At 35.7% G+C, this 26279-nt stretch overlaps 3 protein-coding genes across 4 annotated transcripts; 1 reads left to right on the top strand and 2 right to left on the bottom strand.

Annotated features, from left to right (window-relative positions):
* Nucleotides 1–1363: 1363 nt before the first annotated feature.
* On the bottom strand, nt 1364–5947 carry LOC125673985 (coiled-coil domain-containing protein 191-like). 2 transcript variants are annotated; one of them, XM_048910950.2, is made up of 2 exons: nt 5787–5947; nt 1364–5077 (listed from the first exon to the last, which is right to left on the bottom strand). In XM_048910950.2, the coding sequence occupies exon 2, from the start codon at nt 4966–4968 to the stop codon at nt 2032–2034; it is 2937 nt and encodes a 978-aa protein (XP_048766907.2). In that variant the 5' UTR covers nt 4969–5077; nt 5787–5947; the 3' UTR covers nt 1364–2031. The 2 variants fall into 2 exon arrangements, with proteins under 2 accessions (XP_048766907.2, XP_056015972.1); XM_056159997.1 differs by lacking the exon at nt 5787–5947 and adding an exon at nt 5261–5712.
* Nucleotides 5948–5953: 6 nt separating this feature from the next.
* Nucleotides 5954–10684, top strand: LOC125673987 (molybdenum cofactor biosynthesis protein 1-like). The gene has a single exon (XM_048910957.2). It carries the CDS (start codon nt 6332–6334, stop codon nt 7484–7486), a length of 1155 nt encoding a protein of 384 aa, XP_048766914.2. The 5' UTR covers nt 5954–6331; the 3' UTR covers nt 7487–10684.
* Nucleotides 10685–12613: 1929 nt separating this feature from the next.
* On the bottom strand, nt 12614–26269 carry LOC125676003 (CUE domain-containing protein 2-B-like). Its single transcript, XM_048913875.2, has 9 exons — nt 26137–26269; nt 25365–25457; nt 23508–23651; nt 22389–22447; nt 21046–21161; nt 20499–20666; nt 18942–19018; nt 17684–17744; nt 12614–15506 (listed from the first exon to the last, which is right to left on the bottom strand). Exons 2-9 carry the CDS (start codon nt 25445–25447, stop codon nt 15360–15362), a joined length of 855 nt encoding a protein of 284 aa, XP_048769832.2. The 5' UTR covers nt 25448–25457; nt 26137–26269; the 3' UTR covers nt 12614–15359.
* Between the last annotated feature and the right edge of the window lie 10 nt (nt 26270–26279).

The following is a 26279-nucleotide window of genomic DNA, read 5'->3' as shown; positions in this document are numbered from 1 at the left end:
AAACCACCAGCAGCGGCAGCCACACAAGACCAGTTGTACATTTAGCATAATGAGAAAGGAATATAATGAACAATACTTAGGATAATTAAAAAGTCGGAACGAATATTGCCACTTTTTTACAACGTTGACTTTTAACAAGATTAATCTTGATGCAATCAGCACATAATTTTAAGTTTTAAAACGCCCTGACTTCAATACAGTGATCTTTAATAAATATATACAGAATTATTCCTAAGGAAAACATCTGTTGTCCTGCTTACACAACTCCTAGTGATATTTTCTCAGAGTTCTAATCCTGGTTGACATCTGTTGTTCTGCTTACACAACTCCTAGTGATATTTTCTCAGAGTTCTAAGCCTGGTTGACATCTGTTGTCCTGCTTACACAACTCCTAGTGATATTTTCTCACAGTTCTAATCCTGGTTGACATCTGTTGTTCTGCTTACACAACTCCTAGTGATATTTTCTCAGAGTTCTAATCCTGGTTGACATCTGTTGTCCTGCTTACACAACTCCTAGTGATATTTTCTCAGAGTTCTAATCCTGGTTGACATCTGTTGTCCTGCTTACACAACTCCTAATGATATTTTCTCAGAGTTCTAATCCTGGTTGACATCTGTTGTCCTGCTTACACAACTCCTAGTGATATTTTCTCACAGTTCTAATCCTGGTTGACATCCTCATTTTGTGGTTATTCTCTTTCTGTTGAAAAATCATTTCAAATTCGTGGGGGCCAATTTTTAATGATCATGGAATTTTTTACAGGTTCATTGTGATGTAAATTTTCACAGGTTCATTGTGATGTAAATTTTTACAGGTTCATTGTGATGTAAATTTTCACAGGTTCATTGTGATGTAAATTTTTACAGGTTCATTGTGATGTAAATTTTTACAGGTTCATTGTGATGTAAATTCAAGGATATTGTTTCCATACATTGAAAAATAGTGTAATTTGTTGTGGTTTGGAATTCATGAGAAATTGCCATCCTCTAAAATTGAGCTCCAACGAAATCTAGTGATCAAATGTTTTATAATGTGAATGATTGAAGGATTTAACCCACTTACAGTTGTAACATGTATGAGAAAATCTTGAATATTACAAACATGATTTAAAGAATTGCTTCCCTTTGACAAGCAGTAGCCAATATTCATGCGAGTCTCAGCCCACATTCTGGGGAAGTGACCCTAATCTCAGGTTCATGGAAATGAGTCCCCCTACCAATATATATATTATTTATATATATATATATATATGACCATTGTATCTATTTAATATAGATCCGACAGTTTTGGATACTGAATGTTGTTGGTTCTTCAGTGCTTTATATATATATATATGTATATAACAAACAGTATATTCAATTCATCAAAAATACTCTTTACAATTTATTCATCGACAAGAAATTCAGCATCCATGAAATCATTTGAAAAAGGTTTAAACAAAATAATTTTTCATTGATTTTGTACTTAAAAAAAGATGTTGATTGTATTAGAAATGTATACGCAGACCTACGATATCTAGAATTTCAACGGACACTGATAAATAAAATATTTCTTTACATTTCTAAATCATTGTGACATTTTATTTCACATGCAAAAGTATTTTATTGCAGACTGTGCAGAATTACTATAGGAAAAACTATGATAGAGAGTATGACTATGTTCATGTACATGATGATCAAAAACTACAACATACACCAAGTCTGTAAAATATCTTACAGTCAACTTTTACACAATGCCAAAGAGTTGATGGAAAGATCGAATTCAATAAATTAATAAATAGATTAGAGAAGCACTTGAATCGGATCACAAATTAGGAATCACAACCAAATGTCTAGGCGGATCACATACAAGATGTCTAGGCGGATCACAACCAAATGTCTAGGCGGATCACAACCAAATGTCTAGGCGGATCACATACAAAATGTCAAGGCAGATCACAACCAAATGTCTAGGCGGATCACATACAAAATGTCAAGGCGGATCACAACCAAATGTCAAGGAATGTTAAAATGCCCGGTTAACGATCTACTAATTGTATCTATACTCCTCATCTACAGTTTGACTTTTTCTCCCACTCCCCTCATAGTCCGGTAGAAGCGCAGCAACAGTCAATCGCATTTCTTTTCTCCGTTTTTCACGTGCCTTCTCTTTCTTCAATTCCTCTGGGTGCCTTCTCCATTTGTGAAAATACTTAGACTTCAAATTCCAGACACGATGTTCCCTGGCTCTCCGTTCCTTTTCAATATTGTCTACTTTTTCATGCTGTGCCCAGTCACGCCACATTAAGAAAATCTTGTTTTTCAAATTTCTGTTGTAATAACGCTTTGCTCTTCCTTCAAGAATCTCCACATGATTTTTAACAAGTCTCCAGTTTTTGAAGCACCTTTTGATCAATATGTACTCAAACATCTTGTCCGCCATTTTCTCCTTTACTTGTTGAATTTCTCTGACGTTCTCCTTCCACTGCCTTAATAATTTCCTCTTCAAACAATCTCTCCAGTGTTTCACGGCTTTCACCTCATTTTGTCTCGACTTTTCCACCAACTTTTTGAATCTAATCATACCTTTGTACTTCATCAATGACTTGAGGTAGTGCTTATCTGCCATTGCACTTAGTGTTTTCATTTTCTCTTCTTGTTCCAGCTTTCTTTGATCCCGCAACTTTTCCTGTTTCTTTTTCTCCTGGAGTGCAGAAATCCTAGCCTTTTTCTCCTCTTGCTCTTTTTGAATGAGTTCTTCCTCTTCAGCTTTGAGCTTCTCCAGTTTCTCTTCTTCCATCTGTCTCCGCTTTTCTTCCCTCTCCATTTTTGCCTTCGCCCTTTCGGCTGCTCTTTCATCCATCTTTTTCTGAAGGGATAAGTACTTGCTGTTGGACTTTAACGAACCAGCTGTTGCTGATGAAACATTTGTTCTATTTGTCTTGTCACCTTCATTAGCAGGTGACCTGTCAGTCTCAGGATATTTTTGATGTTCCTTATTTCTAGGAGTTCTATTTGTTTCATCTTTCTTGGAACCTGTCTGACATGTGAGCCACCCTCTCTCCCTCAGCACACTTTCTGACATTGGTTGTTTATCTAATAAACTTTGAATTTCTTTTTGTGTGTTTGCCTGTTGTTGCAGCTTTTGTTTTTGTTGTGTGAATTGCAATTCCTCTATCATTCTCCTCTGTTCCTGTAACTCCCTTTGTTGGTCTTTGATAATCTTCTGCTGAGAGTTGTGTCGATTTTCGAAGTTATTGGTAATGTATTTTGTGTTCATCCATGGCTGAGTTCCAAATCTCTTTCGGACTTGAAGATCTGTAGGCCTCTCCTGCTCATCAATTTCTTCACCTCCTCCCAGTTTTGCTATTTCCTCAGGAGTGAGGTTCAGATGCCTCCTGTTCACCTGCCATGCCTGTGTTGGAATTCTGTTTGGACGAGACACTTTCCGTTCTTGGGGATCACTTGCATTAGAGGAAACAGTACTCAAAGAAGTTGAAGGTCGTTTTGGTTGACTGTTGAAAAAATCATCCACATTCACTGAAGGCATTTTCTGGACCTTTATAATTTCACTAGAGTCATCAACAGTACTTTCCCACAACTTTCCCTCAGACGCAGCCTCCAAAAATACTGTCATCTTCTTCTTTGTTTCCTCCTGCATGTTTTTCATTTCTTTCCTCTCCTGTTCCTGGTGTATCCATATTTGCCAGGCCAGAAAATATTTCTTCAGTAATCCATGTCTGTGGTGCTTTTCTGCAATCTGGATGTTTCTGTGGGATTTAATGACATCAATTTCGTGCTGTCTTGCCTCAATCTCTAACTTTTTAGAACGTATCACAGACGACCATGCATTCCAAGCTCGGAGAAGCAACTTCCAATCAGACAGGGCTCTTGCTTTCCCCATTTGCATTCTTCTCTCCAGAGCAACATTATACCAGGCCCTAAAACAGTTGTGCAAAATTTTCATTTCATTAGCCCTCCTACGAACTTCCATCTCCTCCATTTTTTGAATGAGAACTCTTTGTCTTTCTTCCATTTCCAGCTGCTTTTGTAATCTTTCTGCTCTCTCGTTCTCTCTCTCCTGATCCACGTGAAGTTTGGCCTCAGACATGATGGTTTTCTTCTCGGTCTCTTCACTTTTCTTGGCGTCTCTTTGCTTCTGTCTTTCTTCCTGCATCTCTTTCCTAATACGGGCCATCTCCTTCTTTATAGCCATCTCCTCCTGCCTAGCCTTCATCAATTTGTCCTTTTCTTCCTTCATTATTATTATTTTCGCTTGATTTTGAGCTGTCTTCTTGGCCTGCCGTTCTTGTCTTTTCCTCAACAACTCTTTCTCTCTCTTCTCCCGATTTTCTTTCACTTGTTTATGTCTTAGCTCCATTTTAGTTCTGGGATCTTTGTATATTGACATTTCATTCAAACCAAGGTCCTCAGTAAATGCTTCTTTCACCAGTTTTTTATTCAGCATATGTTCTAGGATGGACTCCACAGCTTCACTGTCATCCATTTTATCAAGAAATGCATATGGATCAGATTTATCTTCCTTGACTTTTTGTTTTCTTGGTACATCATACAATTCATAGTTATTATCTAACAAATGATCCCATTCTTTCTTGACATTTGATTCTAATCTCCTCTGATGCAGAGCATCATCGCTGTAAGCATCTCCTCCTCCATCGTCATCCACATCCAGACAGACCTTCTCTTCCATCCACTGTGACAGGAGGTCCTGAGCCTCTGTGAGAGCTGTGTCATGTTCCCTAAGTTGATCTAGAGTCTTCAAAGCTGTAACAGTCTTTCCTGAATGGTGCCTTGATGGCTTTCCTTGAAAGACACTTTCTGCTGCCTTTTCTGAGGCTTGTTCAACTTTTTGGATCCAGTTTTGAATATCACTGGTTGTTGCCACTTTTTGTGACCTGGAATACACTTTATTATCAGTTTGCTTTTTCCATTTGTAGAGACCATCTTTATGGAATTTGTCAGACATTTTCACTCCAGTGAAGGAAAAGCACTGAGAATTTCTATATCATTTCACCTAATCCTTTCACCTGGTCTCCTCATGTCATCTGTTGATCCTTGGACATTTTTCCCGGGATCTGGAAAAGAATAACAAACTATAATCCATAAAAATAGAATTTTTTCTGTGCCTCTAAAAATGTGTGTTTCCCACTTTCTCTAGTAAATTTAAGTACAAGAATATATATGTTGACAATGGAATTAAATTTCAAGTAATTCACTATTTCATGCATTAAATAGAACATGAATGATCATATACATACCTGACAATAAGGTCCATTGCAAGTATATTTTTCTTCTCTGGGATTCAAATCAAATAAACCGACTTGTTTGGTGGCCAAATACATGTTGCTTGCAAATTTTGTAGTTCTAATTTCACCATTTTTTGCAAGACTTTGACATTGTAAAAGCTAGTGGAAACACACATTCTTACGGCTTAAATATTCATAAATGTGAGTAACGTCACTCTGCACTGAGTAGATGTTCTTGTTTTTAAATCGCTCGAATTTCCTCCATTGTTTTGTACCCGTTATCACGTCTTGCTTACACTACACTAAGATTATATACTTTACACGTGCCCGCTTCAAGATAAACATTGTCCTTATGTAATTGAAGTGAATGAAATGGATCTTCCTTTTACAACACTATTTCTTTTAAAATAACATGAAATTACATTCAACCGAGTTGGTGCAGATTTGAAAATATCCGAAAGCTAATCCTAGTGAAATAAAAAGTTTCGTAAATAATTACTCTTTTGCGGAAAACAATATCTATAAAGTCCGTTCTTACCAAAGTTTTCCTTTCTTCTTTAAGAGATCTATTCGAAACAATAGGTCCACACGAATCCAAGTTAAACAAAATATTCGGTATGGCGGGTGTACTAAAGCGCCACCTAGTGCCAAGAGTGATAAACTATGAAGATTGCAGAATTTTTTGGATTTTTTCTATTCTTTTTGTTCTTCATACGTGCTAACTTAGCGTATTAAATGCATCTTTAACATCGGCATATTTTGTTTCTCTGAATAATATGAATATTTCGATGCATGAAATCTTTCGAGAAAGACTTACTAAGATCGCAAGTACTTTCATTTTCACTTTGAGATTGTTGACATAGGGGTCATACTTCTGCCATGTGTGCAGAAACATTTTATAAATGACGTAGAAAACAGGACTTATTCAACGTACCAACTAAAAACTTACTTTTGCTTAACGCCATCAACTGATTTAACTTCATGTAGACGTTTGTCAATATGACCTAATTCCTGATCCTGTTGTCCTATATCTTACCTGACTGTCGGGTCACAAATTTTTGTTGTTGCTGGAATTTTTCTAAAATGAGGAGACGATTTTTAGGAGCGTTTCGGAATATTCAAACGTGTTCTGGTTACCCAGCCACCGGGAGGATCGTAGGAAGGCGAACACAGTTCACAACGTGCCTGGAGCAGGAGACTGAGGAAGAAAAACCCACTGTGTCCGAACCTAAAGAAAAGAAGACATCAGTATTGACAGATTTATTTGGGAGACACCACAACTACCTCAGAATATCAATAAGTGAGCGATGCAACTTACGGTGCCAGTACTGCATGCCAGAGGAAGGGGTGGACTTAACACCCAAGGAGCGGATTCTGTCCGGCAAGGAAATAATACGCATTGCAGAATTGTTCATGAGACAGGGAGTAAACAAGATCCGCCTGACTGGAGGAGAGCCTTTAGTGCGAGCCGACCTTGTGGACATCGTTCGGGGGATAAATTCCTATGGTTCTCAACATGGTTTGCAGACAATAGCTATGACGACAAATGGAGTAACACTGGGAAGGAAATTGCCTCTACTGAAGGAAGCTGGCCTAAATTTGATAAATATCAGTCTGGATACCCTAATTCCTGCAAAGTTTGAGTTTATCACAAGGAGGAAGGGGTGGGACCGAGTGATGAAAAGCATTGATGTTGCACTGGATTTGGGATACAGTCCAGTGAAAGTGAACTGTGTGGTGATGAGAGGAGTGAATGAGGAGGAAATAGTGGACTTTGTCAATCTGACAAAGGACAAAAATGTGGATGTTCGGTTTATTGAGTACATGCCGTTTGATGGAAACAGGTGGAACTTTAAGAAGATGGTGTCCTATGCTGAAATGATTGACACTATAAAATCGAGCTATCCAGACCTCCAACGAATGTCCGATCAGGCTAATGATACTTCAAAAGCCTACAAAGTTCCAGGACATGTTGGACAGTTAGGGTTCATCACCTCCATGAGCGAACATTTCTGTGGATCCTGCAATAGGCTCCGCGTCACCGCTGACGGAAACTTGAAGGTGTGCTTGTTTGGGAATGCTGAAGTGTCTTTGAGAGACCTCCTCCGTGGAGAAGCAGAGGATGAGGAAATATGGCAGGTCATTGAGGAGGCTGTCAAACGCAAGAAAAAACAGCATGCAGGGATGTTTAACCTATCCAAAATGAAAAACAGGCCTATGATTTTAATAGGGGGATAAAGCTACCAACCGTCTACGGGCATCTAATGATGAAGGGGCAGTTTTATTATCTACACCATTATAAAACTGTGAATCTGTGATATTAGTTGCAAGATCTAACTCGATCATAAATACAGTCACTGTGGTATATTGGAATGTACACATATGTCCACAATTAAAAGTTTCATCCATCAAGGGATTTGTGGTGCTAATCATGTATTTGTTTTGAATTCCCAAACATGATTCATTTAAATGCTTTACATCATTCCAGTGTATACCAGATGTATGTGTCAAAGATTTGTACTTGGTGCATTTTATATTATAATCGTATTAAATTTTTATTCCACAGATCCTATGTCCCTGAAAATTTGATATTATTTATTACAATTATTGAATAATGTTGATTATTATTGAATTTTTAAAAAATGTATTTGAATTCATGAATCGAAAATCATCAGTGATTTAATGATGGACATAGTTTACATTTGTAATGTATTTGCCTTTCAAGGCTTTGATAATTTACAAATTGTAATGGTAGATAGCTGTATCCTCGAGAATGTGCTGCAGTGCCGCTTCATGTCGGCATACTTTTCACGAAGCCCTAACACGCTTCCTGATCATTAAATGAAGTATGCTGTCGTGAAGCATCACAGTTCACGCCGGTATGAAATATATTTCTTAATTGAGTTTATAGATCTGTTATGGTAGATTTTACTGATCACAGGTTGTAGAAGATAGTAGATTGTACAATGGGAATCATGTTTCTACCCCACCCCCCACCCCACCCCCAACATATTGGCCCTATCTATCTTTCTTGCAGCAATTATAATTTTTTGTGAAACAAGACCACTCTGAACAAACAAAATCTTCATCATATAATAATATGTAGTTTAATAAAACAGGTCAAAATTAAATTGCAATGCATCAGGGCTATAAATGAAAATTAAGATCCCAATATGCAGTATGTAGGCTAGTCTAATTGATCTATACATGCAATGCCATATAATATTTCAAATATAAAAATCTTAAGGGTAGATAATATCTCATATTATGAGAACTGTACTTGATGAACGTTGAGTTTGAAACTTAGAAAGCTCCACTGATTTTTACCACATGTCTTGAAATCACTCTTGCGGTAAAATATCGTACATGTATTAAGAAAAATTTTCCTGATTGAAGCATGGAAACTAATATATTTGAATTGAAAGATTCACGGGTGCTTGTGGACAGGACTCCCCCAAAATCCTTGTATTTTGCAATGTCAAATGCCCTGGGTTAGCATATATTTTTCACAAAATTTACTGAAACAGATCCACATGGAAGCAGTTTTTAAATCATAAAGGTAAACAGTCATATCCTTGATCATAATAGATCTCGACACAAAATGGTTTTTATGTGGAATTTGTTTATTTCATTGAATATAAAAACACCCTATAGTTAAATATTTTGTGAAAAATATACACTTATTATACCCTAGGCATTGAACATTAAAAAATACGAGGGGAGGGGGTGTGTGTCCACAAGCAACTATAAAAAGTTTTTAAAATTTCTGCATGGACAGATTCAGCATTCCCGGTATGAAAATTGACATGTTCGGTTATATATAATAATTAACATGTTCACTTTCCAGGTATATATATTAATTAACATGTATGAATTGACATTTTCGGTTATATATAATAATTAACATGTATTTTTGGAGTTGGAAATTTTTTAGATTTGATCCCTGAAAGGTAGCAAATTATATTCTGTGGCTGCATTATAAAAATACATGTACACTTAGATGATATAGTTTGTTGTTTAGAATATTTTTGGAATGTATAGTTTTTGTGGATTTTTCTTATCTGCAAAATGTAGACAACTGCGGAATATACCGGTATAATTCAATAGTTGACAGGAGGGTTTTGAGGTTGTGAAATTATCGACCATTAGCAAAGCCTGTGATACATTGGTATCAGTATTTAATGGTGGAAGATGTCAGTGAAATATATCACATTGATGAATTTAGATAATTGATATTTTATATATATTTATTTTTTATTGCTCATGATTAATTGCACTGCGAGTGTTTAAGTGGCATGGCACATTAATTATTATATATAAAACATTTGTATACATAGAGAATTATAATCCTTTAACATTTTCATGAATTTGAAAGGCATTATGAAGATATTATTCAAGATTATACATTTATTGCATGATAGTGAGGGAGATATGAAGATTTATTCACCCAAGAAAAGTCATATTCCCCGAGGGCAACGCCCGAGGGGAATATGATTTTTCTTGGGTGAATAAATCTTCATATCTCCCAAACATTCATGCAATAAATTGTTTATTATACCGAAACAAAGCAAGACCACAAAATTGCATTTGAGATTGGAGTCCGCTCATCTATACGTTGTACATGTATGTAGCTGAGATTGCCCTAACGGTAACACCACGCCTCAATGAATTAGAAGGTACAAACAGCGAAATACAGTGATATGATAACCAGTTTTTGTTTTACCATTCTCCTTGAATGCTCATTTGCTTGTTTTTGTATCAACCAAAATCAGGGGATTTAACTGTGTATCAGAGAACCGCATGTTTTGTGCCTTAGGAATTATGGAAGTAGAATGACTCGGACTTATTGAGACGTCACAATACATTTCGTCGTCTTTGACGTTAAATTTATGGAAAATACACAAGGCTGCCCAAGCGGTAAATATGATAGGGAGATATGATGTTTGAGAGGGAGATATGAAGTTTTGTTATCCATGGCATGTGACCGTCTAGACCAATCTGATTACTCATTGCATAGAATTCTCATACTGAGGTATAATAATTTCTTTTATTTTTAACACTTAGCAAATATACAAGTATGAAAACTAATGTTTTTCTCTTCAATACTGCTTTATATACGTGTATTAATTTACATCAAAGTTTGCTGTATTATAGCGAGGACATTTTGGAACGATCTTTATGAAATTTATCCTTTTATCCTCAATATTGGTAAAATATACAACACCGGTTATAACATACATTGTATATTCATGTGATGACCAGTGGCAATGACATTCGTAATTTGATGATTTGCATTTTATATTATGCTGCCATGATGGGTTATTAATGATTATGATTATTTGTAATACATGTATATATATATTTCATATTATATATTTAACATCTATTATATTTTCTATAAACAAAACAAATAAATCCTAAGTGGTAGTGCTCTGACCAAGTCTTTATTTCAATGTTATCCGAATTTTATCACTAATCATTCTAACTGTATAATTGGAATCTGTAGAATTCATGACTCCAGGGTTAGGGCTCTGTTGTTAGGGCAGAGGTTTTGTTGTTAGGGGAGGGGTTCTGTTGTTAGGGCAGGGCGTTATGGCTCATATACTGTAAAAGTGCTTATTTACGCTGGTGGTTATAAGTACGCATTTTTCCACGTCCAACATTACGCATGGGGAAAAAATAAGCAGTAACTGAATATGATATATATTAATATATTGAATATTTATAACTATACGCATGGGAGAAATGTATGTGACAGCATAATTAGTGTAAATTTCCCCCATGCGTAAATATCACTCTTACAGTAGCTTTTTGTTTGTTTTTTAAATCCTCTTTTTGGATTGTATTTAATATTTAAATATCTTCTGTACTTCTACTATATGCATGGTTATAAAGAGCATTGTAACCACTAACCATGAAGTTAGCTCCCCTTCTATACTATTGCAGTAGTTGGGGGCTATATGGACAGTGGGCATCAGCCTGGATAACTCAGTGGTTCGAGCACCTGACAAGTAATGCAGGGGTCCTGGGTTTGATTTCCGGTCCAGCCATAGATTTTCTCTCCTCCTCTCCTATATCACAATTGGTGCCAATTCAGTAAAAATCTGCATTGCCAAATGACCGAGTTTTGTGAGAATTTTTATACATGTATAAGCAGTAATTTCTTCAATATTCTCGACCCGTTTCCAAACCATTTTTATAACAGTGGTCAACGACTGGCTCTATTGAAATGACTATATTATAAGTTTAAAATTATGTGGAGCTGAAGGCTCGTGTTTATACTATTCGAAAGGTATTCAGAATAGAGCTATTCAAGAGTATCATCATCCACGAAATTGTGCAAAGTGTTATCGCGCTGTGGTACAATATACATTACATGTATATATCGAACAGCCCTCGTAGTTATAAGGATTTTCGAACCGAAGAAACTTTATACCTTTAAAAATCAAATGTTGAAAATGCAGCAGTCTGTACACCAATTTCCTACCTCTTAATATCTACCAGACCTCTTACTATCTACCAGAACTCTTAATATCTACCAGACCGCTTAATATCTACCAGACCTCTTAATATCTACCAGACCGCTTAATATCTACCAGACCTCTTACTATCTACCAGAACTCTTAATATCTACCAGACCGCTTAATATCTACCAGACCTCTTACTATCTACCAGAACTCTTAATATCTACCAGACCGCTTAATATCTACCAGACCGCTTAATATCTACCAGACCTCTTACTATCTACCAGAACTCTTAATATCTACCAGACCGCTTAATATCTACCAGACCTCTTAATATCTACCAGACCGCTTAATATCTACCAGACCTCTTACTATCTACCAGAACTCTTAATATCTACCAGACCGCTTAATATCTACCAGACCTCTTAATATCTACCAGACCGCTTAATATCTACCAGACCTCATAATATCTACCAGACCTCTTAATATCTACCAGACATACATGAACATTGAATGCAGTAGAACTGATGTGCTTGGGTAGCTAAAATTTTCATTTAGATTAGTATAGACATGGAATGTAAATTAGTTGTCGATATTCAGCTGGGGAGTTAGTGTACATACCAAATTCCGCCGTCAACCTTTAACAATCTGAGATCAGCCTGGCAATTCCCATTCACAAATATGTGCAGGATAGTCCCATAAAATTGACTAGGTGATTGACAGAATTCTTGGGGTGTCTACAGTGACTAATCTACCTGCAGTGGGAGGTTTACAGACAGAAAGACGAATGCTGGACAAAAAATGTTTTCAGAAAAGCTCACTTGAGCTTTCAGCTCTTGTGAGCTAAAAAAAAAAAAGAAGGATGAAAATACTTAGTACACATAAAGAACACCTTCAATTCATCATAATTTTTGAGACATTTATTCTAACTGCATCAAATATATAACAAAAAGGTATGTAAAAATTGAAGAAGAAAAAACATATATATATATATATAATACACAAAATGCTCATCAATATTAAATGTCAGACCTTAGAAAACTGGGTTCAATAATTTTCCTCAAAGGAAAAACTTGTTCATGTATGTTCCACAAAATACATACTTGTTTACATCAAAATTGTAGTTTTAACTGAATGATCAACATCATTAAAAAAGCAAGAGGCCCATGGGTCACACGCTCACCTGAGTCATATTGGCCCTGCTGTTCTTCATCAGAAGATTGATTTTTAAACGGGCTCTTCATTCTCACGAAGAATTGCCATGCATTGGAAGCATCTGCTGCTCTTGAGAATAAGATTTTCTCCAACATGTATATGCTGTCATGTTAAACTTTGATTACCTTTCAATGCCCCCATCTAACCCCATCCTCCCAGGTCATGATTACCAGGGAATTGAATTTACAGTACAGTAGAAGATCTAAAGATATATTTCCCATATATTGCCATATAAAATTTAGATTCCCTATTGTGGTTCAACCCGACCCTCTAGGGCCAGTATTTGAATAAACTAGAATTTGCATTACCCTTGAGGATGTTTGCTTGTTGACATGACTAACCTTAGCCTAGCAGTTCATGAGAAGCTCTTTAAAAACCTTTTTATTCCCATATAAAACTTTGTTCCCCTATCATGGCCTTACCCTACCCCTGGTGTACATGGCCTTACCCTACCCCTGGTGTACATGGCCTTACCCTACCCCTGGTGCACATGGCCTTACCCTACCCCTGGTGTACATGGTCTTGATTCTGTACTACATGAAGATGCTTGCTTATTGATATGTCTAATCATGGCCCAGTTGTGCTTAAGATTTTTCCTACGCATAAGAATTTAATCCTCTTTTGTGGCCCCATCCTACTCCTGGGAGCCATGATTTGGGCAAACTTCACTATGTCAGGAAGCTTCCCAAAAAAGTTTCATCCTTTCTGGCCAAGTGTTTCTTAAGAAGATTTTTAAATGACCCCACCCTATTTTTGTTTCTTGATTATATCCCCTTGGAAGGGGAGATGGCTCTTCATTTTTTAACAAACTTGAATCCCCTTAATTCAAGCTCTGTGCCAAGTTTGGTTGAAATTGGTCCAATAGTTCTAAAGAAGAAGATGAAATTGTGAAAAGTTTACAATGCCAATGATGCTGACAACAGACAAATTCTGATTTTAAGAACAGCTCACTTGAGCCTTTGGCTCAGGTGAGCTAAAAATACACATAATAAAATGATGATATCAATAACCACAAAAACCTCCGTGATATAAATATTACCTACAACAGGAGGAATACATACTCTCTACACAGGATTCTGCAGTATTACACAACTAACCTGAATTGCTCTTTAAAAATGCCAAAAAACTATAGTTTGAAAAATTTACTTTACACTACATGAAGACGCTTGCATCTTACAAATGTAATTTAACAACTCGTTGCGTAGTGAAGTTAAATTTTATTAACCTAATTGTTCTGTAGCTGTAGGTAGACTTTTCAACTTCCACTTGTATTAAATTCCTATATCACTAATATGCAATTAAGGGACATTACAAAAAGAATTATTATGGATATCACTAATTCAAATGAATATTCCGTGATATCATCAGGGAAAAGGAGTGGTCTCCCTTCTCCTTCTATATCCTGTCCACCCCTAAAACTACCACTTATTCATTTGAGTGATATCATCTATATATGTACATGTACTACACAGAATAATTATTTAAGTAATATCCCTGAATCGTTTTAAACAAGTGATCACACATATGTACCTATTGAAATCATTAAGATGCATCACTTCATCATTTTCCAGTGACATTGATCCAATCGTACGACATCCTCCTCTTGTTTATTAGTGGCATCTTTTAAATTTTGAAGTAGATGATATCACTACTCAGATCAGTGACCCATGTATCACATATAATAAATGGGTGATATCCCTGTGTCATGATTGTAGTGATATCCTTATTTCAAAATCTACCCAAACTATGCCTTTATTGTGTCTGTTGTCAGTAAGCTGTATAGAAGCCTTTAATAGAAAATTTCTTTGTTCAACATTAAAGACAATTAAAAATGTGTTTATGGACAATATAAATAAATTTCTTTCAAGAGATGAAATAAAACTGACTAAAATTAAAACTTGAACATTAATAATGCTCTAAATGTATAATGCTGATATGAAAAATATCACATGAAGATCACACATTTGTTCAATTCAGGACCCTTAACAGAGTTACATATATATAAATGCTTAATTGGCAAGACTTTTGTGTGAATGCTTGTACGTATTGTTTCTTGCATTGTAGTAAAAATCTTTACATGCAGATATTCTATATTGAACACATTCAGTGTATGTATTGGGAATGTAGACATTTTGTATGTCAAATGTTTCAAACTTCTGTTGTAGTTTCTGAATTTTTCATTGCATACCTGGCCCCGCCCAGTTTTCTTCGTCTTTATGGTCAGATGCCAGACAGGAAGTGATTAATGTAGTACAATTAAAATGAAGGAACAAAAAGTACCTTTCCATGAAATTATGTACTGGTATTAACAAAAATGAGAAATCCACAAAATTTCATGCCCAAGAATATCGACAAGACCACAGTATATTACGACAAAAGCGTTGATGTAAAAGGTGATAAGAGATCCTAATGACTGATTGAAACCTCCGATATCAATGAAAACGATACTTTTTTGCAGGTTTTAGGTTTATGAAAGTCTTTTTCAGCTCCTCTGTATCTTCCTTTTTAATCTCAGTAAATCGCTCTCCTTTTGTGCTCACGATACGACCATCAAGATAGCGAACCATCTTCTTTGGTTCCTATTCATAAAAAAAGAACATACCGTAATCAAATTCAATCATTTTTTAATACGATATTCTTAATTATGCAGAATACACACGGACATGGAAGAACTCGAAAATCCCCTACTCCACAGTTTACTAATTTGCTGAAGTCCAACTTTGGAATAAAATGTTCCATCCCTCTATTTGAAAACATACGAACTCTTATCCAAAACAACTTCATAGATGCTATGAATGCCATTAGGTTTACCATTTCTAAACCCCCATCTTCATATTTTTTAACAATGACCTCCTTTTTGACCCTGTAATTTATTATTCCATATAAACAAGAAAAATATCTTTTTTAATTCCTTAAGGTAGAGTTCAGAAGGATTTGGGATTGACATTAAAATATGGTTTAATAATGGCAAAACCAATGTCTTAATAACTGTAATTTTTCCTATGGGAGTTAAAAACCTTTTCTCCCATTGTTTGATTATAGATTTAATCTGCACTAATTTTGGTTCATAGTTTAATTGCGGTATCTTATCTAATTCCATGTCAACATATTTATTTTCTGAAAGTATACTAAGACTAAATTTAATAAATTCCAACACTTACTTTATGTCAAATTTATTTAAACTTTCAAAATTTGAAAATATAGGAATTTCAACAAAAAATTAGGGCTTTTTTAGGATTCTAAAGCTAAAATAAGGAAAATAAGGGCTGTTGTAGAAAAATAAGGAAAATAAGGGCCTGCTTGAAAGCCTGTAAAAGGGATGATAAGGTCACCACAACGTAATGTTTGTTTTACGTCCCTTGGAGAATTTTTCACTGATGTTGATAAACCAACAGCTGTTGGCGAAGTGCCACAAAATTACACTCATGCATGACACTCAGGGCTGTAGCAGTGAGGATTCTTTATCTAGGAAGTACCTGTCGTGACACAGGACCTTTGTTGATTAAAATTTCATCTAAAAGACCAGCAACCATCACTTTTAAATGACTTTTATCAAAGGAGCAGTCACAACTTATTTTCACTCCTTTAGTTCGATGCAGCCAAGGTACAAGTGGGGCTCAAACCTACAGCTCCCAGTCATGAGGCAAATGCTGCAACCGCCGAGCTTCATAACAAGGAAGAGACACAACAATACATGGAATATTGTATGGGGGTCAATAAACTCATCAATTTTCGTGCAAGGGAGCAAAGATAATATGTTTGAAACAATGGTGGCAAATTGAAATGGTCATAAATTCGTATTTTGGCTTTTGACATACATGTCTGATAAAAAGCTTTGACAAAAGTCATTAGGGATTCACCGACCAAGGTCATCAGGGATTCACCAAGTCTCAGTTCAAGTCACACAGACAGACAGATTATTAGGGATTCACCATGTCTCAGTTCAAGTCACACAGACAGATTATCAGGGATTCACTATGTCTCACTTCAAGTCACACAGACAGATTATCAGGGATTCACTATGTCTCAGTTCAAGTCACATAGACAGATTATCACGGATTCATTATGTCTCAGTTCAAGTCACACAGACAGATTATCACGGATTCACTATGTCTCACTTCAAGTCACACAGACAGACAGATTATCACGGATTCACTATGTCTCAGTTCAAGTCACACACACAGACAGATTATCAGGGATTCACTATGTCTCACTTCAAGTCACACAGACAGATTATCAGGGATTCACCAAGTCTCAGTTCAAGTCACACACACAGACAGATTATTAGGGATTCACTATGTCTCACTTCAAGTCACACAGACAGACAGATTATCAGGGATTCACTATGTCTCAGTTCAAGTCACACAGACAGATTATCAGGGATTCACTATGTCTCACTTCAAGTCACACAGACAGATTATCAGGGATTCACTATGTCTCAGTTCAAGTCACACAGACAGATTATCAGGGATTCACTATGTCTCAGTTCAAGTCACACAGGCAGATTATCAGGGATTCACCAAGTCTCAGTTCAAGTCACACAGACAGATTATCAGGGATTCACTATGTCTCACTTCAAGTCACACAGACAGATTATCAGGGATTCACTATGTCTCAGTTCAAGTCACACAGACAGACAGATTATCACTGAAACAGACAGAAAGGTGGCCATGCAAGAACAGATTAAATTAGCAGGGTCCCTTGATTAATTCTAATTAGAGAGGAAGTGAATGTTATTGCTAGAAATTTGACCTACCTGTTTAAGGGGTGGTGGTTTGAATGTCTTCTTATCATCATCTGTATCTTGATAGCCATATCTGAATAAATTGTATGAAGAAATATTTATCTCTCAGATTACAATATTCTGTTATCCTTGTCTCATAAGGGGTGTACAGAAATTTTCCCAAAGTTGCACAGGAATGCATCCTGAGTATGCTGGAGATAGGGAACTGGTAATCCAGACCATTCTCCTATATTCGGATTTGCTGCATACTGAAATTGGCAAAACCTGGCACCAGTAATGTGGCATGTAGTGGCTTTATAAACAAGAGGCAAAACCTGGCACCAGTAATGTGGCATGTAGTGGCTTTATAAACAAGAGGCCCATTATTGGTCATTAGTTAAAAGTATCACTAGTCCCAATGGCCATAAAATATATAGTAATTTTCCTTTTCTGCATGTCTAAGCTAAATTCAGCACCAGGAGGGACCCGCCCTATAGTCAAAACCCTGGGGTTACAACATTCACAATTTTGGTACATACCTTTCTGCTTTTTTCTAAAATATGCATTTAGTTTTTATACAGTATCAGAAAGATCAAAGGAGAAGTATCGAGAATGATAAAGACAATAATCACTAGAATAATTTTGGCCTGGTACCAAAATTCCTACCCCTGGGATATGAAATTTACAATTTTGATGGGGGTTACCTGTTCCTTCTAAATATCTAATTTCAATTCAGTGTTAACAGCATTAAAGAAGATGTGTTTAAATATTTTACATATAAACACCATGCACTGAGTTTGGCCCCTCCCAGAATTTCTAAATGTACGACCGTGATCATGATATTTAACAATTCGGGTAGAAGCCTTCCTGTTCTACATGACTATGCACTTAGTTTTTCTTGTGAATGTGTGGTTGTAGAAAAGATTTTTGAAAATTGATCAATTTTTGGCATATTTTGTCCTGCCCCTAAGGCCCAGGTAGTACAGGACTCCTGAAATCTTCAATTTATGCCCCCTTGTCCAAAAGATGCTTCATAATTTTTTTTTAAAAGAATTGAAATGGTAGTTATCAAGAAGAATTTAAAAATGTTCAATTGTTAATGCACGATAACAGACGCAGACTAATTGCAATAAAATAGAAAATTAGGGAATTTTAAACAAGTATTGGGAATTAATCTAAGCTTTATAAATGAATCCAAATTCATAAATGAATGCAAGCTTAATGTAAATGAATCCCATCTTTATAAACAAACCCATTTGCATTCAGGAAAATACATGTACATTAAGCATACCTTTCAATCATCTTTTTCTTCATTGCTTTGTCATCTAACAGCAAGGGTCCTCTCTCACAAGCAGATTTGGATTTTTCCTAGAAGAATATATTTTCATCCAATCACAATGTTATCTTTATCAGAATAAATTAGTAAAACTCTATCCATTTCAGGAGTGATATTCAGTTCCAACATCGGAACCCAGATGTTTACGGAGACAAAATCTGTGAGTTCCGACTATGATTCAGTTCACGCAAGTCCAGAAAATGCATTGAACCGTAATATAACAAGAGGCCCATGGGCCACATCGCTCACCTGAGTCACCTTGGCCCATATCTGAAGACTTTCCATATATATATGCATGTAAAACCGTAGTCCCTATTATGGCCCCAACTACCCCTGGAGGCCACGATTTTTGCAAACTTGAATCTACACTATGTCAGAAAGCTTTCATGTAAATGTCAACTTCTTTGGCCCAATTGGTTCTTGAGAAGAAGATTTTTAAAGATTTTTCCTGTATTTGTATGTAAAACTTTGACACCCCCCCCCCCCCACTTGTGGCCCCATCCTACCCCCAGGGGCCATGATTTGAACAAACTTGAATCTGCACTATGTCAGAAAGTTTTCTTGTAAACATCAGCTTTTCTGACTCAGTGGTTATTGAGAAGAAGATTTTAACTATATATTTGTATATAAAATTTTGATCCCCTATTGTGGCCCCATCCAACCCCCATGATTTGAACAAACTTGAATCTGCATTATGTCAGGAAGCTTTCATATAAATCTCAACTTTTCTGGCTTAGTGGTTCTTGAAAAGAAGGTTTTTAAAGTTTTCCCCTATATATTTGTATGTAAAACTTTGATCCCCCCTTGTGGCCCCATCCTACCCCCGGGGGCCATGATTTATACAAACTTGAATCTGCAATATGTCAGGAAGCTTTCAGGTAAATTTCAGCTCTTCTGGCCCAGTGGTTCTTGAGAAGATTTTTAAATGACCCCACCCTATTTTTGCATTTTTGTGATTATCTCCCCCTTGAAAGGGACATCGCCCTTCATTTGAACAAACTTGAAAGCCCTTCACCCAAGGATGCTTTTGGCTAAGTTTGGTTGAAATTGGCCCAGTGGTTCTGGAGAAGAAGATAAAATTGTGAAAAGTTTACAACAACGACAGACAGCGGACAAATTTTGATCAGAAAACTCACTTGAGCCTTCGGCTCAGGTGAGCTAAAAATACTTTATTTCCCAAAATTGAGGACAAAATTATCAGAAGACAAATCTTGAATCATATCTTTACATTGCAGCATGGAAGAGATTTTTAGATTCTATTTCATAAAGATGAAAAATGAGTAAAGTGAAACAAGGATTTTGTGCTGATTTTATTTTTTGGATGGATCATTTGTATCACGGCCATTACTCTCCTAATATGCTATATTTTGACATAAATTTCTCAATCGAAAGGGTAAACACACCTAACCATTTTCAAATTAAAACTTATGTACTGCTTAGCAACACAGACAACAGATGCACTTAGATCTTCCTTAGTTCTGCTGCAGAGATAACCAGAATGTTCCACCTGACCTTTGACCTTTTGATGCTGGTGCCCGCCTCCTCTCTCTCCAGTACCAGCTGTACAGCTGATTCCAGATCCCCCTTCACAAGCCCCAGACAATGGGTAATCTCAAGTGTGCAGGAATTGGGGAACATTTCAAGAAGCATCTTGACATCTTCATCTGGTTCCATATTCTCCTAAAATATCAATCTCAAAATCTTTATCATTATCATGTGATAACTAATTTGCTTTAGCCAGCAAGAAGGTAAAACTTGCACACAAATATGTGGCTGTTGACTAGTACATCATGTCAACAAATTGGACGACATCATTTAAGAAAATTTGTTTTCAACAGAATTCAAAATACAGTCTGCACATTTTCTCTGATATATAATTTAGCAGAGAAATATTCCTTGTACTTTGTCCATTACATCTGGAAAAAACAATGAAAATTGATATTCAACAAAAAATGGTGTGAATTAGTACCCATGGTAGGTTAAAACTATGACCAGACTTTATTTCACCTGTCAAAACAAAGGGAAAGAGAAGTATAAGAATCAATAGCATTTATTTTACCATAACATTTCCATTGACTTCAGTTTTTGATTCCTCCTCTGTCTGTGGAATTTCGTGTTTATCTCCCTTTATACGCAACGCTTCATCTTCAGCAGTCACTGTGCTTTGATTCAGATCTAAGAATAAAATGGTCCGGGATGATTAAGATTGTGATACGTGTAGGTCCGGGATGATTAAGATTGTGATACGTGTAGGTCCGGGATGATTAAGATTGTAATACGTGTAGGTCCGGGATGATTAAGATTGTAATACGTGTAGGTCCGGGATGATTAAGATTGTGATACGTGTAGGTCCGGAATGATTAAGATTGTAATACGTGTAGGTCCGGGATGATTAAGATTGTGATACGTGTAGGTCCGGGATGATTAAGATTGTGATACGTGTACTGTGTTTTGATGATTAAGATTGTAATACGTGTACTGTGTTTTGATGATTAAGACTGTGATACAAGTACTGTGTTTTGATGGTCTGGGATGATTAAGATTGTAATACGTGTACTGTGTTTTGATGGTCTGGGATGATTAAGATTGTGATACGTGTACTGTGTTTTGATGATTAAGATTGTGATACGTGTACTGTGTTTTGATGATTAAGATTGTAATACGTGTACTGTGTTTTGATGGTCTGGGATGATTAAGATTGTAATACATGTACTGTGTTTTGATGGTCTGGGATGATTAAGATTGTAATACATGTACTGTGTTTTGATGGTCTGGGATGATTAAGATTGTAATATGTGTACTGTGTTTTGATGGTCTGGGATGATTAAGATTGTAATACATGTACTGTGTTTTGATGGTCTGGGATGATTAAGATTGTAATACATGTACTGTGTTTTGATTGTCTGGGATGATTAAGACTGTAGTACATGTACTGTGTTTTGATTGTCTGGGATGATTAAGATTGTAATACATCTACTGTGTTTTGATTGTCTGGGATGATTAAGACTGTAGTACATGTACTGTGTTTTGATGGTCTGGGATGATTAAGATTGTAATACATCTACTGTGTTTTGATTGTCTGGGATGATTAAGACTGTAGTACATGTACTGTGTTTTGCATGGACTCATTAAAACTTCAAGACATCTAGAAATTTTTGTAGAAGATTAATTGCCTATTTGAACTCAATTTCTGGACAATAAATACATGTACATTTATATGTATTTCATGGAAATTAATTTTACAAAAATAATCTTATCTTTAATGACGTAATCCAGATGCTTCATTCATCTGGATGATTTGGCCTGGATCCCTAGTGTCCAGATCAACAGTCACCTATAGCACATGAACCTTTTCTCAATGTAAAAATTACAAAAAATCACAGTAGTAAATTCTAAACCTACCTTGATTGTCAGCTGTAATTGTGTTAGATAGCTCAAACATCCATTCACAAACTTCCAAACTATGGATAGAAAATATAAACATACAGAAATCCACAATCACATTGTACGTGAAGTGAACATGATGACAAGATATAGTAAAACATAAAATCACATTGCACGTGACGTGAACATGATGACAAGATATAGTAAAACATAAAATTACATGTATGAGAAAAATGTGGATTTGTATCAGGAAATTATCTCATCCATTAAAACATGTCAACATTGCTCTCCTTCACAATCATGATTTAATTATCAAACACCATACATGCACAGGTTATTCATAAAAAATAAGTAAGTCGCTAACATTTTTGAATAGATTTACACTCACAGTATGAGGTAAATATAACTTAAAATTTAAAGTTAAAATTCCAGGATCACAGTGATTGATCTAACATACATGTATGACTCAAGGAATTTCATGGCTAACAAAATATGTCATATTCATTGATAGATGTTATTAATTTTTCTTTTAAATACTACAGGAAAAGTTATTGTGAATGGACTGGTCTGTATACAATCTGTTAATGTGAATGGACTGGTCTGTTAACATTCTGTTAATGTGCATGGACTGGTCTGTTTACAATCTGTTAATGTGAATGGGCTGGTCTGTTCACATTCTGTTAATGTGAATGGGCTGGTCTGTTTACATTCTGCTAATGTGAATGGGCTGGTCTGTTTACATTCTGTTATTGTGAATGGACTGGTCTGTTTACATTCTGTTAATGTGAATGGACTGGTCTGTCTACATTCTGTTAATGTGAATGGGCTGGTCTGTATACAAGCACTTGTTTTCAGGTCGATATATGAGACAGACATGCATTGTTAATTGAATTTAGATTATTTGTCTGCTATTGGGATGTATTTTGATGACCATGAAATTTAACGAGTCATTGTAGTTTCCAACTCTGAGCAAAGAAAATAATCCTGTAATGATTCTAAAACATATCTGTAACTCCTGAAATTCTTTAAAATCTTATGAATATACTGGACTTATAGCAAGTAGCATTTTCCCCCAAAATACATTTCCTTATACTTTATTTTATGTTTTTGTAATTACTGGTACAAATGGACATGTACCTATCTATGGTCCCAAATCCTGGAATATAGGCCTGCATCATCTCAATAAACTGGTCCACATCAATATTCTCATCTGGATGACTGTCATTTCCAAGGTCTTCCAGGATGCTGATCACATAACTCAGAACAATCTCATCTATATCGCTGAAAATATCAGTCAAAAGATTCACTCGATCTCTCCTTGATATCTTTTAAAATGGTTATGCAAGGAGTTATTACAACCACTTTCCTTGCTTCCTTTCCTTGAAACTGTTTTTATGTACAGTTGACTAAAATATTGCAAATACATATATATCCCAAATCATTTGTGTTTCTTCAATATAGGATTAAACATTCTTTTTGAAGAATTTATCGATGTGTAAACTCCAGACATTTTACTCACAAACTGAATAAAAGTGCGAAGCACTTTTATGTTAAGTTTGTGAGTAAAATGGCCGGAGTTTACACATCGATAAATTCTTCAAAAAGAATGTTTGATTCTTATAATTCCAATTCATCCAATTCATTAACAATTGCAAAAATTTGAATAGTTTCCCAGCACTATGTTATTTGTTTTCAGGCGTGTATGAATACATCGCGTTTTCGGATTTATTGATGTATAAACTCTTGTTCAGCTTTATTTTTATCCAATCAAAACACTTGTAATAAATAACATTGGAATTATTGATTAGTGAACGTAAATGCCCCCCCCCCCCCCCCCCCCCCCCCCCATTCATGCATATCAGAAACACTAGTCAAGACTCAATTTGAATTCAATGTACAGTGAATGCATATATTATTAGCATTGTCAGTGAATGTAATAATCTTTTCTTAGAGTGACACTACGCATTTATCAATTTTAACTCCAACCTGACATAACTAACACAATTATCATGAGAACATTTGTTTTAAAGCATATTTATCACTAAGCTTTAAACCTTTTAATAATAAGCATTCCTTGCTAACACAAAAACTGTCTGTCACTGTAAGACATCTTCAATTGAATAATGGGGGGGGGGGATCAAATTCAACCAAATATAGTTATTAACCATGTACATGATTACATAATGAGGAAGTTTAAAAGTCAACATACTACTCTAGTTGTAAGTTCTTCCAACATTATGAACAGTTTAACACATGAGACACATTAACACTACCATAAAAACCAAGTGTACATCATGTTTCTTGCATATATTAGACAGTTACATGATACTTTTTTCTCAGAAGTGCTGGTTTCAGCATTCCCATTTGAATTGACCAAATCAGAAATTCTAAATAAAAGTAAGTTACATAATATCCAAACACTGTCAGAAGCAAATTTATATACAATAATTCATACTAAATTTCAGCATATTTGTCATTATAATGGTGAAATGAACAATTCATTTTCACTTCAATGAAAACTTTAAACATTTTTAAATGCAACATGAAATGGGGTTATAGACTGTGGACAAAAGTATTTGCACGAATAGTCAAACATATCATTTTTTAAAACATGTTTATGCCTGGTATCCCATATTGTACATTCTAGTTTGTCTCTCTGCAGGATATAGAAGGATTCAACCCAACACCAATGAGTTGTTTAAAAAGGCTGATGATGTTTGTTTGCATTTGTATTAAACACATCATTCTTGACAGAGAAATCATGACTCATAAAATCAACTGAACTCAGTAGGGGCTGTAGAGAAAACAAAACATTGGCACCTGTAGGCTGTAGGACAGTTTAAAGTTAATGAAAATATCTAAATGCAGTGTGTGGAAAAGGTTCCAGGTGCAGGGTATGAGGGGAAGTAAACATAGAAGCTAATGGAGGAAATTATTGGACGAAATGCTGCACAAATTCGTGTTGGGCATTGGATGATTCAAAATAAATTATACCCTATACTATCCTCCAGTTCATGACTCCGTAAAAACAATCCAAGTTTTCTTCTGACTAACAATTCTTTTCCTGATGTGGCCATTCAAATACACCTATATAAAGAAAATGCAGTCACGATATGGTTATAATCATATAATAAAGTTATTTTTTCACCATTAAACAGGTTAAGAACATTTTCCATATAGCTAGATATTCTCGCTAAAATGTGAATATCCCTCTTTAGCGAGAAATAAACATTTCCATAAACAGCTGTTTTGGCGTCTTTATTGAAAATAATGGCAAATCCCGTGCAACACTGAAGAAGTGCGACACACACTCAACATGATGCGATTTGTTTCTATGAAATTGACAACCTAGTCAAGAGATTGCATATCAAAGTTGCTGTGTAAGAGGGAAGCAGTCTGAAATCCTATACACATCCTGAGTGTTTTTGTTTTGATTAACATATTTGCAGAAATATCAGACATTTTAGCACTTTTTCTTCTTTTCACGTGAAACACGAAGAGATTAGATGTACTCCACGGGTGTTTTTCTCGGTTGTACGGGATATATTTACTCTCGCTAGATAAGGATAATCGCGTTTTAGCGAGAGTATCTCACTATAGGGGAAGTGTTCCCAACCTGTTAAACAGATGTTAAAACAGTTAAATAATGAGTATTACCAACCAAGTTTATCGAGATACCAGAATACAAATCTGAAAGAACCTGCATGAAATAAATTTGCATATAACATTATCAACATAATGAAAAAGGTTTTTCTGTGTCAGTTACTTGAAATACGTTCACTGGCAGTAGGTTTTTCCCTTCTAAAATTTGTCTCTCTCCTTTTTGTTTACACGGGAACTCAAACTTGAGTGTGTAAATGCTAAAATAAAGCGATCAAATTAATAAATCCGGATAAATCAACGTATTGT

This window comes from Ostrea edulis, chromosome 3 (genome assembly GCF_947568905.1).
Source record: "Ostrea edulis chromosome 3, xbOstEdul1.1, whole genome shotgun sequence".
Lineage (NCBI taxonomy): Eukaryota > Metazoa > Mollusca > Bivalvia > Ostreida > Ostreidae > Ostrea > Ostrea edulis.
This window is presented reverse-complemented; position numbering and strand designations above follow the sequence as displayed.

Bases quoted from the DNA above. Each gene is read 5' to 3' on its own strand.
- LOC125673985 (XM_048910950.2), bottom strand. From the start codon at position 4,968: ATGTCTGACAAATTCCATAAAGATGGTCTCTACAAATGGAAAAAGCAA.
- LOC125673987 (XM_048910957.2), top strand. From the start codon at position 6,332: ATGAGGAGACGATTTTTAGGAGCGTTTCGGAATATTCAAACGTGTTCT.
- LOC125676003 (XM_048913875.2), bottom strand. From the start codon at position 25,447: ATGGCCACATCAGGAAAAGAATTGTTAGTCAGAAGAAAACTTGGATTG. The intron at 22,448-23,507 runs GTACATGTCCAT...TTCTATCCATAG, and splicing joins GGATTTGGGACCATAGATAG to TTTGGAAGTTTGTGAATGGA. The intron at 20,667-21,045 runs GTAAAATAAATG...TTGATATTTTAG, and splicing joins AAGTCAATGGAAATGTTATG to GAGAATATGGAACCAGATGA.